The sequence below is a fragment of the Rattus rattus genome, chromosome X, assembly GCF_011064425.1.
Source record: "Rattus rattus isolate New Zealand chromosome X, Rrattus_CSIRO_v1, whole genome shotgun sequence".
NCBI classification, from domain to species: Eukaryota; Metazoa; Chordata; class Mammalia; order Rodentia; family Muridae; genus Rattus; species Rattus rattus.
In genome coordinates, this window is record NC_046172.1 from 65,364,186 (window position 1) to 65,380,604 (window position 16,419).

Sequence of the window (16,419 nt, forward strand, 5' to 3'; positions counted from 1 at the left end):
GATAGTTCAGACATTTGATTGCTTTTCATCTATCTAGAAATGACGCTGTTGGAATATATGGTAATTGTATTTTAATTTTAAAAGAACATCCGTACTGTTTTGAGTTGTGGCAGCACTAATGTACACCTGGACCAGAAGCGCAGAAGGGTTTCCTTTATCCACACTGCCACCAATACTTACCACGTTTTGTTCCTTACTGGCAACCCTAACAGGTACAAGGTAGTATCGCACCATGGTTCTGATTTACAGTTCCCTCATTAACTAGGAGGATAGGGAATCTTTATAGACCAATTTTCTGATTCTTAATTGCTCTATGACAGATAAGAAGGTAAAGAAGAGACAGCTAACTTACTAGTACAGTTAATTAAATATGCACATGCTCAACTGGAGACGCATAGGAAAATACAGTCTTCATGATTTCCACTTAGGTATCTGCTCAGACATCTTTCTGGGCGGTAGGAATGTTATTTAAGATAGAGCATGCTTTTCAGAAATACTATCTTTTATAGTGCCTATGGAGAAGCAATCAGGCATCCTTACATTTATAATCATATAGATTAAAGCTTATTAAATATAAATTAACCTCTGAAAATCTGTGAAGTAGGGTCTTCAGAAGACTCACTTTCACTGTAGTAGTCCAGTTTCCCTTGGCCAGTATTGGAATTTGCTTTGTTAGTTAACCTAATAATCTGAATGATCATACCTTCGGCAGCATGGGGGTATCCCTTTTCTTCTTCTTTTCTGAATTAGGGTCATCTAATAAGTCTGGCTCAAAAGTATAAAGTTCAGTAAGCTCATTCATGGTAAAATGACGCTCAACCTGCTGTTGATCAACAACTCGGAAAGATAGTGACTGCTTTGTTACCTGACGATCGTAAATCTTATCTTCCATGGTTCCCTTTGTTAAAGAAAGAAGAAAGGAACAATTATATAAATAAGGAAATTCGGTCAACACAGAACTTCAGATAATTACTGGTCAATATAAAAGGGTAACAGCTCAAGGTCGTAAGGAATACCAGCAGTGTTCCTCCATTCATGACAGAGTGCATCTGCTTAAGAAAACTTACCACCTTGATTTATCATCAAATTAAGAAAATTAGACTATGGAGAGTCATTCTAAATTATCTGACCAAAGTAAATTTGTGTGCTGCCCTGAGATAGTTCTATACTTGGTGAAATTCAGAGAGCAGGCAGGTATCAGGACAAACAGAAAGAATGGTACATGAAAGAAAATTTAGAGCGTACTGAAATTAGAAATTAGGTTTTTGTGTATAAAAGGCTAAAAATAACCAAAATTTCTCTGATGTCAAATGTTGCTTTCTTTAACCCAGAACAAGACTGACATATGTATTCATTACCTATAAACTAAAATATAAAGAAGCTGTACATTTAAATAATGGGAAAGATATACAAACATATGCCACACTCAGGAAGACCAAGTAAGGATCTGCCAGTAAAATGTAACTGAGAAAAGCCTGGATTTAGGTGCAGGTGGGAGTGTGTGTCACACCTGCTCCTAAAGCAGATATGCTATGAGTTAAAAGGACAATTTAACTCTACAAATATAAATGAACTGGAAATAAAATTTTTCTTCAATTTTACTTTCTTTTTGTCTGAATTCTGAAAAAGTTGATTTTTTAAACAAAGATCTCACTCTGTAAACAAGACTGTCCTTGAAACTACCACCTTCCTGCCTACACATCCTATGTGCTAGAATCACAGCTCTGTGCCAGCACATCTGGCTGCTAAGGCTAACTTGACTTCTGGTTTATTTACAGAATAAATTTCTGTAATATTTAATAAATTTACAGAATATTTTCAACTGTCCCTTTGTAAGAGATCTATGCTGTACAAGTCTAAAGTATTCATCATTTTTCATCTGTATTCTTTCTGCACCTTTAGAATATTATCAGTTTCACCCAATACTTTCACATAAAAGAAATGTAAATGACAAACCTACCTGAGCTAAGAACCTATATACATAAACAGGCTTAGTTTGTCCAAAGCGATAAACTCTGAATATACTCTGGATGTCGTAAGATGGATTCCACGAAGCATCAAATATAATCACTCTATTAGCAGCTACCAGGTTAATCCCAAGAGATCCTGCTTTAGTGGAAATGATAAACAATCGCCCTCTGAAAGAAAAAATATAAAATAAAAGATTATCTATGATAGGACTTTAACATTACAACACTTCACATACAAAGCATACTTTCATCTACAGTGGTTTAAGATGAATCAGCTTTCAAAAAACAAAGAAAGCAGAAGTTGGTAATTGCATTAATTATTATATTAATTATAACTATAACATTAACTTTAAAACTTCTAATAATTTATAATTAAAGAGGACTTAAAGATTCAGAACAGTTGGGAGAAGAAAAAGAATATGATCAAAATAGATGTAAAATTATTTTAAATAAAAAATTACCAATATACATATAAGAATTCAATCTGTATGATTTATGATTGGAGAAAAGCAAATTGAAAATCACATTAAGATTATTTCTCGGCCTTTTGGCTAAAATCAAGTATAGTGTGTTATCAGTGTACTATCCAATGTATCCTCTATCCGAGGCCAGTATGTTACATGGATTTTTGGAGCTAAGAGATGGAATAGGAACAGTTTCTGTCCACTCCATGCATCCACCTGGTATTTCAGTTCCTCCAGAACAGTGCACCACCTTTGGAGAACGTGAATGAATGAATAAACCTACTAGGTTTTGGGAAAATAGGACAAGAGTTAAGTGCCGAGAAGAATACAGAACTCGAACTTTCTTACATTGCTGAAACGAATACAAGACCATGGAGTCGCTTTGGAAAACTGACAATCTCACAGATAGATAAATGTAAGATTATCACACAAACTAGCATTTAAGATCCTTAGACTGCATCAGAATAAGGAAAATACTAGTGATGACAAAAACTTGTACAAGAACATTTAGAATAGGTTTCATTTTAATTCCAAAACCTGGGAACAATTCAAAGAAGGCAATGACTATGATGCCCTAGAACTCAAAAATAAAAAGGAAAGAAGCATGTATCACAAATATTTTCGAGACAGAAGCTTCTTACAGTGTTGCCCTGGCTGGACTGCAACTTACTATAGACCAGGCTGGCACTGACCTTACAAAGATCCACTTGCCTCTGCCTCCCAAATGCTGGAATTACAGCATATGCTTCCACCAGGTCTGCTCAAATACAATTCGTAAGTGATAGATGCGAGATTCACATGGCTACAATGTACATGAGTAAATTTTGGGGTGAAGGTTGTAATTCACCTGGTTTTGGCCTTGATTACATCATTAAAAATGAGAGACTATATTAAAAAGCTAATTTTACTGAACATAAATTTAAAATATCTATCCATACAGAAAATGCTTCATACCTCACATTGGTTTCATCATTAAATTCTTCAGCCCACTTCTTCCTTGACTGTGCATTAGTAGAACCATCCAAACGGTAATAGTCAATATTTCGGAGCCACTTTCCTTCACCTGAAAATGTAGTAAGAAAACTCAAAGAGGAATTTCATGTGTTACTCTTTCATAATTGTAGATTTTCTTCCTTGAATAATCACTTAAAAGCAAGATGGCTGATGGGGTAAAGGTTCCAGCCAAAAAGCTTGACAACCTGATTTTGATTCCCCAGACTCATGAGATGGAAGGAGAAAGCTGTCCCCCAAGTTGTTCTCTGACCTCCACTCATATGCCCAAACACCTACACACAACACAATAACTGAACTTGATAAGAGAATCTTAGGTGAGTGATAAGCCAGGTGGAATAGTACATGCCTATAATCCCAGTACCAGGAGGGCAATTTCACCATCCAGACTGGGCTACACCTCCATAGCTAGACACTCTGAAAACATCAAAACGCAAGCTGGAGATGTAGCTCAGCTGGCAGAATGCATGGAGCCCTGCACTCTTGGCATGAAATAAGAACAAATGTGGTGCAGGTTGTAGGCACACAATTCTGGCACCACTTGGGAGGTAGAGGCAGGAAGATAAGATCTTTAAGGCCATGATCAGATACAGAGGGAATATGAGACTCTATATTTAAGAACAGAAACTAAATGTTACTTTCTGGGTAAATGGCTCGGTGCCTGCTTTGCAAACATGAGAACCTGGGTTCAGATCCCTAGGACACAGCTGGGCATGGTGGTAGGCACCAGATGCCAGGAGTTCACTAGCCTGTCAGCCTAGATGGAGAGTGACTGAGAAAGAGACATCTGGCCTCCATATACTCAGAGGCCCATGTGTATACAGGCACAAAAACACCCATACAGAAAACCCAAAACTAGAGGTTGGGGATTTGGCTCAGTGATAGAGCGCTTTAGCAAGCGCAAGGCCCTGGGTTCGGTCCCCAGCTTCGGGGGAAAAAAAAGAAAAAAAGGAAAAAAAAAGAAAAAAGAAAACCCAAAACTAAAAGGTGGATTATATTACTGAAGAGATAACTCAGTAAGAAACTCTTTGCTAGCATGTACAAACCCTGGAGGTCCATTCACAATAAACAGAAATGAGGTCTGCATATTAATTTTGTAAAGCCATTCTCCTACCACTTTTCAGTGTTTTGTTGAGGGACAGTTTCTCTCCATAGCCAAGGCTGCCAATTAAGCCCACGAGAGTTACACGACTGTTACTGAACAAAAGCAAGAAATAGGTCTTTCTTAAACACCGTCAATTAATTTACCACACTGCCTCATGCCTGGAATCCCAGTACCTTACTCAAACTAAACGTGGGAAATTTCCAAGAAATGGCTCTCAAGGCTGTCTTGTACCCCCTTTAACCTGGGAGTTTGCCAAACTGGTCAGAACCTAAAACTCTTAAGATTTGGAAGTGCTCTGAATTTTGGCATACTGCATAGACTACTAGATAATAATACCTAACCTGAGTCTGATAACCTTAATTAAAACCAACACTGTTCCAAATTCTGATACTTAAAAATCGACTATGGTATTAGTTTCACACATCTAAATATCCAAAACCAGTGGACTTTTCAAATTGAGTAAAATGTGTAAGATATGAATTATGCATTAATAAACTTGTTTTCAGTGCTAAATTAAATTGCCTACCATTGTATTGTTACTGTTGCTAGTTTTTGCTAAATGATGAAAGAGTACCAATAGGATGAAACATTAATGCACATCAATGTAGCAGCTGATTTACTATTTGTTCCCACAATATTACCCTGCAGACCCCAAAAGTATACAAGAAAGCTGTAAACAAAGGGAAGAAACCCAAACCAAGCACTACAGCCACTGCTGTAACCCCACCACAAATGATGCTGAGAAAAGAAGACCATGAGTTTGGCCATCTTAGCTAAATGTCAAGACCCTACTTCAAAATGAGGGGGGAAAGTGGAACAAACAGAGACAAGAAATAGAGACAGGCTGACTAGATGTCTGTGATAAAGACGAGGAGATATTTTGACATGACAGGGTGGCAAGATACTGGGTTATTTGGTTTCCTTTATCTGTAAAATGTTCATTGTGTTCAAGGGGGTATTTTAAAAATTATAATATAGATATGCTAATAACTTACCTTTATAAATAAGAGGTTTATCTTTATCTTCTGTTTTCTCCCTACTAGCCAATTCAAGAAAATCTTCAATCAAGTCCAGAGATATGAGCGACTGACTAAAAACAAGACTTAAGAAAGAAAAGATTAGAGTTTATGGATTAGAAGAACAATCCTGTAAAGTTATCATTTTTCCTAATTATCTATAAATTTAACATAAAACTTTATAATCAAAATCCAAAAGCCCCAACAAGATATATTTACAGAAATTAACAATCTTATTGTAAGCTGTTAGGCACAGGACAACAACAATACAAACAAACACCACAGAAAGGCAAATCAATTCTATATGGTAATGCATCACTGAAGGACAGGAGAAGGTCAATGCAAGAGTCTAGACACAGCCATGGCAACAGTTCCATTGCCTCAGCTGCCTTCCCCAGAATCCAACATGCAAACTTCAGTGAAGTCACTCAAACAATTCTGAACTACAAACTTCAGGCTTTTAAGTACCTAGAAATACTATTTAACTGATATTGATAAGGAATTTGGACTATTAAACTGGAAAAGAAGTCAGCCTAAATCAATTAGCAATAAAGACTAGTCTAGGAATCACTGAGTTATGTATCATGCAAAGTAAGTTAAGAGTCATTATGACCAAATGTCAATATACCAATGTCTTCTAATTAAAAATAACAAAGAAAAGTTGTTCAATGTTTGATAAAAAATACTCTTACCTGAATAAGCTATTTTGGTTTCACCTGCTTTATTAGCATTTCATATGAAAATATAAAGAGCAATACAAGGCTGGCAAGATGGTTCAGTGGGTAAAGGTGCTTGCCACCAGGTCAGACAACTTGATCAACCCCAGGGTCCCACATGGTGGAAGGAGAAAACCGACTCCTTAAGTTTTCTTGTGACTTCCCCACATGTGCCATGGCACTGGGAACACACACACATGTAATTAGAAACTTTTTAAAGCAATACTTGCAGAAACCGATCGCTGTGGGTAGATGGGCTTTATCTACTTCCTGGGGTCTGTGAACAATGGCCGCTTCACACTCCCTCTGTCATGCTTACCCCTTTTGGAAGGATGAACTAAACTCCCTCTGTAACCATAAGCCAGAGTAAACCTCTCCTCCTTTAAGTTGTTTCTATCAGGTATTTTGTTACAATGATGAGAAAATCACTGATAAAGATCATGTGCAAATAAAAAATCGAAGGTGCTAATGGTCAAACCTTGTACACACTAGGCAAGCACTCTACCACTAAGCTTCAGACATCCCCTGAGCTCTCAAATTGATTTTAAATTGTACAAATTGATAACAGAAAAACAAGCAACAAACATGTGTATGAAAAGTCATTTCTCCACTTGTATGTAAACTCAAATATCTAGTTCCTACTTTTCATCTTTCAAGAGTAACATGTTATTCAAAAGTTAGCATAGACCCCCAAAATGCTATATTTCTTCTAATACACTTGTTTCCTCTTTAGCCTTCCCATTTTAGGAATTAATACCATAATCCACTAGTCATATAAATTGCAGAGCTAGCAGTCTGATTATTTATCGCCTGTATTTAATCTATCAATTCCTATTGTTTCTGCATCAAAACATATTTTTACCAATTAATCCCAGCATCTGAGAAGCAAAGGCAGAAAGACTGCTGAGTTTAAGACCATCCTGAACTATATTATGAAGGCACAAAGAAAAAACTGGCTTATATACTCAGAACCAGGCACTTACAAGAAAGGTAGCAGGTTGTACTGGCATGACAGTGTAATAATCAAAGAAATTACAACTTCTCATTAGAAGAAAATAGATCAGATTTGTTTAAATAAACTTTATAAACAATAGTATGGTTACCAAAAAGTTAATTTATCTAACAGATATATATATATAAAAAGCTTACACTTTATCCCCAATTTCTTCTGCCATTCGAAGAATTTCAAAAAGAAGTACCATTTTCCCAGAATGTTCTAAAACCTCAGCATCAGCATCTGTAACAAAATCTTTGTACCAATCTGGAGCTGGGCTACTTGGGTTAGAAGTGGAAGTAGTTTTACCTAAATAAAATAAATGGAACATAAGTAAGTACAATAATCAGCAAAACTCCCTGAATGACAGCAAACAAGCTAGAGTAAGAAAGCTAAGAGACTGATGGCTGCTAAGGACAGGGGAAGGGAAAGGACAGCGGATGAACAGAGATAAAGAGCTCTACACTGGGGGGGAAGGCACAGAATGGAGAAATGAAGGGTCAGCAAAATACAAGATGACAGCAAGCAGAAGATTGATTCTGACAGAATGCAAGACAGACCCTATAAGTAGGACTGAGGAGTTCAGAAAGAGAACAATAAAGAGATACAAATCCCCCAGACCCTGAAAAACTAAAACCCTGAAAATACACTGTAAGAGACACAAAGTAAGAGACAGAGAGATCAAAGAAGAAAATCTTATCACTGAGCTACTAAACCCAAAGTCTCACCTGAAAAAAAAATCACCCAATCATACTGAACTATTTCATTAATATTTTAACAAAAGTTTTGACCATAATGTAAAATATACAAGAAGTAATCTATTAGACAATATAATGTGAATCAAAGTAAAAAAAAAAAAAAGCCTTACAGGCTTTGACATTTTCTCACAATTGTCTTGCATTGAAAAGTATTTACAATTTTAATGTTATAAAAAGCAGAGCATAATGAACAGCTGTGCCTCCACATATCATGTTTGTCAAAACTGTAAAGTCTACTCGATGCACGTGAACTCAAAAGATGCTCCACTCTCTCTTTTCTAAGACCTAACCAATCCCCTTCTTTTATATTTGCCATTTCTATTTTACCCCAAGTGCATCCCTAAACTACATGACCATGGCATTTTAAGCCATGCACAAATAGTAAAATACTATTTATATCATTTTGAAAATTTTTGTTCAGTATGGCTTTTCACTCAAAATGTTATTATTCATGTTTGTCACTTATTCAGATATCTGCAATGGAGTACACCACTACATGATTATATAATCATCACAATGAATATACATGCTTGGTGCTATGTTTTCTAACTACCATACATCTTACCTAAGTTTTAAATTTTACAACACAAAGAGACAGTATGATTTTTACAGTAATTTGACATATTGATTTCACAGACTTTATCCAATATTTGCATAATCTTACTGAGAATTTTTCTTGAGAATTTGACCATGTTGTGTGTTTTGTGGGCTAACGTTCCTCAGGCTGCTTGCTAGTATTTTTTGTTACTACATTTTTCTAAGGTTGCTTATTTCTAGTGTTCTACAATTGTCTTTCTTTTAAAAATTCAAAAGTGTATTTATTATTGTACATAATGGTGGGGGGTGGGGTCACACAAGTGGAAGGCAGAGGCCAACTGTGCAGTCTTTCCCTCCTTTCACCTTCATGTGGGTTCCTGAGATCAAACTCAGGTCTGCAGGCTTATGTGGCACATACCTATTGAACCATCTTGCCAACCATTTCAAAGTATTTCTATTACGCTTTTCTCAATTTCACAGATGCACACTTTGTATATGTATGTCCTCACTTCCAACTTCCTACCAGTCGTACCCACCACTTACCCTCCCTTAAAATCTCTCTGACACATTCCTGTGTTCATTTTCTTCTGTGACCCACTAAGATTAACCAGGGTCATCTGTGTAATTGTGTGTTTGGTGCTATCAATTGGAGGGTAGTGGGAAGAGGAGGTTACACAAGATGGTCACTCCCCTCCCCCGAATCTAATGACTGCCAAAAGTTCAGAGGTAAAAGGAGCCTGTGATCCCTCTCCTACTACCTTGACTGACTGACTGGTGATAGCACTGGTCTAGTGTGCACTCGATGCATGTAACTGCGGAAGTTAATAGTTACAGTAGTAATATCGAGTGTAGTGAATGGTGATTCATTTCCCTTCCTCTTTCCCCAACTCTTATATCTACTATTTTCTGCATCTTAGGCAGTCACAGATCTCTGCATCTACCACTATTCCCGTAAAAGAGGCCTGTCTAATTTTTCAGTACCATTTCATCTTCAAAGGGGCTGAAATCTGTGAACATGATCGAGATGAATGCATGTATCTGCAGGCCGAATCTATACTTGGTTCTGTAGGTTACCCCAAAGGATCACTAACAGAATAATTTCTTCGTTTTATTTTGTTTTGCTTTTGAACAGGGTTTCATGTACTGCAAGCTTTCTTTGAATTTACTATGTAGCCAAGGGTTGCTCCGAACTTCTGATCCTTCTGATTACATCTGGGATTACAGCCATGTGCCACCATACCTGCCATTTCAATCCCTTTAAGGGGGTGCAGCTTTGAGAGAGTAATCTAAGATTTTGACAAAATACAGAAAGATCAAAGCCTTGTATTCTGTCCCTGAGTAGGAAGACCAAAAAAAGCAACAACCACCAAAAACTAAGGAAGACAAAATAAAAATCCAAAGTTGCTAACGTCAAGCAAGGTTAGAATATTGCCCGGGCTTCTGTTCTACACGTTCTTGAACTTGCTTTTTAGATTTAACAAGGTCCTCTTCTTAAGCCTTGTCCCAGAAGACTCCATTTATTTCTCAGAACTCACTATGCATTTGCATAGAAAGCACATGAACTATTATTTAGGCATGCCACATACTTATAAGACTCCATCTTTTCCTAAACATCTTTTGTTGTTGTTGTTGTTTTTTGGTTTTTTTGTTTTGTTTTGTTTTGTTTTTTTGTTTTTGAGACAAGGTCTTACTCTGTAGCCAAGACTAACCTCAAACACAGTATACAGCCAAGGTTAGACCCAAAGTATGCTTCTCTGACCTTATCATCATCATCTGGAGTGGTGAGATTATAAGCATATACCGTCGCTTTTGGGTCTATAGTATTTTATAGGACATTCTCCTCCTCTCTTGGTAGGCAAATTCTATTCATACTTTATGATTCCTTTCATTTCGGAATGATTAGCCTCAAATTACTGGCCCTTGGCTCATCTGGGAACATGAATGGTGAATAGTCCTCTTTGCTGACATGAAAACATTGCCTGGTAACCACAAGTCAGCACACACAGGCAATTTATGAAAAATAACAACAAAAATAATCTTTCATTGTGGGAATCTAAAATATAGTAACCAGGTCCCAATAAAACCCTTGAGCAATGGGGCTGGGGATTTGGCTCAGTGGTAGAGCGCTTACCTAGGAAGCACAAGGCCCTGGGTTCGGTCCCCAGCTCCGAAAAAAAGAACCAAAAAAAAAAAAAAAAAACCCTTGAGCAATGAATCTCTAACAAGCTTCTCTACTTGACAATACTTGTACATGTGGTAATCTGATGCTAGAGAAGTTTCATAGTCTTGAATGCGACTATACCCTGGAACATCAATTACTAGCTTGAACATGATCTTGAGGACCCTGGCACATAACTTACTAAACAAATGTTAACTAAACCTTATATAATCAGTCACCTGGCAAGTAGCCATTGCTTTTGAAAAATAGTGCACTAAAATTATTTGGTGGTGCAAGCCTTTAATCCCAACAGTCTGGAAGCAGCGGCATGCAGGTCTCTGAAATTGAGGCCAGCCTGGTCTACAGGGAGAGTTTCAGGACAGTCAGAGCTACAGAGAGAAACCCTGTCATGAAAAACCACTAATAATAATAATAATAATAATAATAATAATAATAATAATAATAATAATAATAATAATAATAACAACAACAACATGATGAAAATATCAGAACCGAAAAATTCTAGCAGAGAGTAAAAATGTGAGGTTAAATAGAAAATGTCCAAACTAAGAATATGTGATAATTTCTGTGCAAACATAGTAGATTCCACTCTTTTGTGCATGGCTGGGGAATCAAAGTGAGGGAATACTGAATGCTAAATATGTGGCCTACCAATGACCTATGACGTTAGCCCTTCCATTCTAATTGTGATCCTACTAAGTATAATAACAACAACACGTTACAGAAAAATCTAAAAGAGCAAACTGTGGGCTGGGACTACAGCTCATGCTTGTCTAGCATGAAACTCTGGATTTCATCCCCAGCACTGCAAAATCAAAGTATCAGGGGCTATATCAATAATCCTAACAGTCTGAAGTAGAAACAGGTAGACGATCAGAAGTTCACATCTTACTCAGCTATGTATATCAACGCCCTGGGCTACATGAGAACCTTTCTTTAAAGTAAGCAATCCAGAAACCTATGGGCTACTTCAATTACAATATATTCTAGCCATGGTGGTGGACCACGTCTAGAAGCCCAGCAGTAGGAAGGCTAATGAAGGCCTATCTCAAGTTTAAGCCCAGCCTGTATTACATGTCAACTTCAAGACAAGTACTGACTACACAGAAACCTTGTCTGAAAAACCAAATCCTTAGCAGTGCTTAATATTAAAATTTGCACACGAATATTTATGTTGACTTTTTTGATTTTACCATTCACATACTTTAATTATAACTTTTGTTACAATTCTATGCTGTGTTAACAACTAAATGCATCCAACTACTACTTTATATACATTCTGGACCCCACAAGAATCTCAGAAAAATAAAATATAATACAGTTAGAAAGTAATACACTCACTTAGAACTTCTTGATGTCTTCTATATTTAAATAAATGGACTACTGCATTTGGAATAACAAAGTGTATGTTTTAAAGGGGGAAGTTTGCAAGACAAGTGTACATATAAAACAAGAGGGAGGAAGGGGAAAGGAGAGACAGAAAATGAGTGGGGGGGGGGGGGCAAAGCAAAAGCACTGTGGTGTTGTGGACTGGAACATGGTTTGTATTCACTAAAACTCATGTTAAGCTTTGATTCCCAAGAGACGATTAGGTTGTTAAGAGAGAATGTGAACACCCACACCTCAGGAAACGGAGGCAGAGAGACACGTGTGAGAATACTTATGAGAATCCCACTTGCGCTTTGACCTCTTATTTCCTATAAAGCCCTGCTACTTACAGACACTGAAACATGGGCTACTCAGCGACCAGAATTGTGAGCTCAAAAAAAACCTTTTCCTTTATAGACTATGCAATCAGTTGGACAAAATAGTAAACTCCATCAATGTATTTTGTCTAGAACAGTGACTAGAGCTCGTAGAAAACACTCAAATATATTTTAGAATAAACAAAGATGGTGTATTTGTAGTAATAACATATAGCCCTACATCAAATACAAGAATTCTGTCATAAAGTTTATATTCACATATGAAATGGGAGACATTTAAAAACGTAAAAGGAAGTTGAGGCAGAAAGGCTACCAAAATTTGAGGCTACCTTAAGGAAGTTGAGGCAGAAGAGTTACCAAAAATTTGAGGCTACCCTGGGATACGAAGTAATTTCTAGGCCTGGGCTACAGAGTAAGACATCTTCGAAAATGCACCCACTCAACCAAATTAAGGAAACATAACATACAGCTTTCATGGATGAAGCATACTTTAAAAACACTAATAATAAATCAATAATCTTTAGATTATGTAGCTATTCTTTACCATAAGCTTTCCTAATAAAAAAGGATCATGCTATAAACCTAAATAACTTATTCAAACATGATGCTATTTAAAAAACAAGAGAATTCTACTTATTAATGTACCATGCTAAGGAAGTAATTTCATTTTAGTTATCCAGTGAATATGGCATATTCTTTATTTAAAAATTTCACTTACTTTATGTGTTATGTATCTGTGTGTGTGTGTGTGGGGGGGCCTTTGGATTATCTGAAACTAGAAATTACACATACCTGTGAGGCACTATGTGAGTGTTGGGAACCTAACTCTGGTCTTCTGAAAGAACTGCCAGTGCCCTTGACCACTGAGCCATCTCTTCAGCCCATAATAGTATATATTCTTAAATGGAGAGAATTTAAATCTAAAGAACAAAACTGGAGTTTTTCTTTTTTTAACCAGTTATTCAAGAGAATGTTTCTGGTAAAATATGCATGTATATAAGTTAAAAAATTTACATGCCTTTACTTCACTCAAACTTTAAGAAGCAAAAGCCCTAGATAAGCAGTCAAAGCTTGTCTTTTGGAAGGCATAACCTTTCCCATCTGATTAAGCATACAACATACAACAATCTACATCTTGGGCCAGTGCTTTCCAAGCCCTGCACAATATCACAATTGAAGACATGAGAGAAAGCACACCAAAAAAATGGAAGCAGCTAGATATTTCTAGAAGCAATGCAGCCACACATCCCCACTTGTACTTCCTGACAATAAAGGGGGGGTCTTAGTCAAATTTTAAAATTAATTAATATTTTATTCCTTGAGAATTTCATACATGCATCCTCGTATTGCCTCCCCTTCAACTCCTCCCCATTCCTCTGACTTGCATGTAAGTCATTTACAGCACTTTCTTTTCAGCCCTAAGAGAAGAAAAGAAACTCAGTAAGACTATTTTAACATAATTATTCCCAGGAACACACATATATAAGGAGAGACTGCAGAACTGTAAGTAGAAAGGATGGAAGAAGAGAGCACAGGAGGAGATAGCAGAAGCTTTTCACTGCTTTAACTCTATGAGCACAGTTTATTGCTGTGTTGATGAAAACACTCTTGGAAGAAAATCTACTTGAAAGATGAATGCCGATAAAGCTGCTTTAATGGATGGAGTAGCTGAAGAAAAGAAGGAAGAGGGAAATTTTGTAGTTTAAATTTCATGACTCCCCTGATTTGGAGAATCCAGGGTTTGTGGTTAGGCTGCCACCTGTCTATTCCACAGAGGTACTGAAAAGAGAAGCGTTTATAGAGGAGTCACTATGTTAGTCAGCTGCAGACCTGAGCTCAATCACGCTTATCTGATCACAAGATCATTCGGCTGCCACCCACACTGCTTTCCTCCTCACAGATGTTTAATGTTTTGCTCTATAACTCCCCAATGCCAAAAATTCAGAGCCGTTTAGAAGTAAGATATTTGAAGTATTCTGATATTTACTCCCAGCTTTAAAGCTCCTAAACACAGTCAGTTTGCACTAAGAACATAGAATGGCTAAGTAACAACTCTTAAGCATAAATAAGGGGAGAAAAACTGAAGCCACCGGACAGTAAACTTTTACTTTCATATAAAGGAGAGAAAAACAGAAAAATGAATTGTACTTGCTATAAGGGGAACCAAAGCACATAATTATAGATTATGAAGAATTAGAAAGGAAAAGTCTAAATGATTAAAATTAGTTCTAATATATACAATTCACTACCTGTAATGCTTACAGTTTTCCTATGCATCTAAGTGAAAATCCTACAGAGGCCTTAAGATTAGACACATTCTAGCATGAATTCCAGGTCTAGCATTCATTTATAAAACTAAATTTACCAGCTTCACTTCAATATTACTTAAGAACTACATTTAAGAGCTATGCATAAAGTCAGAATAGTTGGGTGCAGGCATAGACATTGAAAGAAACAATTAGATTTCCTTTTTCTTTGCTCCAAATTACCAAGCAGAGTAAATTGACTTGCCTACAATTAAACATTAATGATTTGTTCTAACACTGCACCCTCTTAATACCTAAGCAAAGAAATTCCTTTGCATTGACTCTCTAGGATAACAGAACAAAAACAAACACGAACGACCTGATATGTTCTCAGCCAGTGTTGCACAATAAACGTTCGGCACACTCACTTTCATCTAGCTTCAGAGAAACTGAAGGGTTGTTTCCCGTCTCATCCACATTTCCTTCTCCACCTCCTCTAGATCTTGAATTCCAGACTTTGATGACTTCAACATCGTTGTCACTACCACTCCCGCTTGAGCTGCTGTCCTTCCTCCCCTTCTTCCCCTTTGTTTTCTTCTTTCTAAAATGGAGAGAGAGAGAAAAAAAGAGAGGGAGGGAGAGAAAAAAGAGAACTTTGTGTTAGGAAAGCAGATTAAGTAAGGGTATAAAGCCAATTATCAGAAGACCACCCACAAGTCCAGGCTTTTAAATGTACCAGTATAGGGAACAAAAGTACTCAATTTACTTTGTATACTCATCTGAGCTTAAACTCATAGAAGTTTCATCAGAATCTGAAGCTATAAATTCATCCATACTATCTTCATCAAAATAGCCCTAGACAAAAGAAGACATGTTTTAGTAGCCCATTTCAACATACATTGGAAAGTCAAACATTTCATCTCACTAAGTGATATAAAATGAATTAGGACTAAGGAATTATGGAAGACTGAAAGAGATAATGGCAATTTAACAGGATTATAAAACAGGAGGTCTGAAATGGGATGAAGAAAATGTGAAAATGAAGCAATGCAGAGTTTGGTGTACTGTAACAAAGTAAATTTATTGGCTTTGCTAAGTTACTATGACTATATGTGATATTAACATTAGGAGAAACTGAATTAAAATGTGAGGTTGGAGAGATGGCTCAGTGGGTAAGAGCACTGACCGCTCTTCCAGAGGTCCTGAGTACAATTCCCAGCAACCACATGGTGGCTCACAACCATCTGTAATGGGATCTTACGGCCTCTTCTGGTGCGTCTTCGTACGGCTATACTCATAAAACTATGATTGAACACCTTGAGTCATTTTTCTATAACCATAAAATGACATCAAACTAAAGGAATAATTGAGACAAGCTCTCAGCCAAGGCTGACCTCCCAATGCTGGATGCCTCAGCCTTCCAGTGCTGAGATTACATATGTGTGTTAACACACCCAGCTCAGATCATCCTACTTCCACCTGCCCAGTGCTGAGATGATAGATGCATGCCAGCTTGCCTGCTTTGTGTGGTCCTGGAGAGCGAACACAGAGTATCACACATGTCAGACACTAAACCTATTGAGCTGCATTCCTAGCCTATTTTTTAAATTTTCACATATTTTCAATGTGTGTGCTCAGGTCACTCGGAATCAAAACTAAGGGTCTTGTGCCTATTAGGCAAACATTCAATTAGTAGACATACACTGTCACCCCTCAA

At 37.0% G+C, this 16,419-nt stretch overlaps 1 protein-coding gene and 1 non-coding gene across 14 annotated transcripts in view; one reads left to right on the forward strand and one right to left on the reverse strand.

Annotated features, from left to right (window-relative positions):
- Nucleotides 1-16,419, reverse strand: part of LOC116888537 (transcriptional regulator ATRX) — a 138,899-nt gene that overhangs the window by 14,630 nt on the left and 107,850 nt on the right. For 12 of the 13 annotated variants that reach the window (XM_032889841.1, XM_032889838.1, XM_032889833.1 and 9 more), the window contains 7 exons: nucleotides 15,469-15,557; nucleotides 15,131-15,303; nucleotides 7,432-7,585; nucleotides 5,546-5,652; nucleotides 3,389-3,497; nucleotides 1,961-2,138; nucleotides 704-898 (listed from right to left, as the gene is read on the reverse strand). In XM_032889841.1, the coding sequence (XP_032745732.1) occupies nucleotides 704-898; nucleotides 1,961-2,138; nucleotides 3,389-3,497; nucleotides 5,546-5,652; nucleotides 7,432-7,585; nucleotides 15,131-15,303; nucleotides 15,469-15,557 (1,005 nt within the window). Of the gene's footprint in view, nucleotides 1-703; nucleotides 899-1,960; nucleotides 2,139-3,388; nucleotides 3,498-5,545; nucleotides 5,653-7,431; nucleotides 7,586-13,762; nucleotides 14,236-15,130; nucleotides 15,304-15,468; nucleotides 15,558-16,419 lie in introns of those variants that run through there. The other variant, XM_032889843.1, reaches the window with a different exon arrangement.
- LOC116889536 lies at nucleotides 2,502-2,686 on the forward strand. Its single transcript, XR_004386471.1, has one exon. It is a non-coding gene; the product is annotated as a U2 spliceosomal RNA (small nuclear RNA).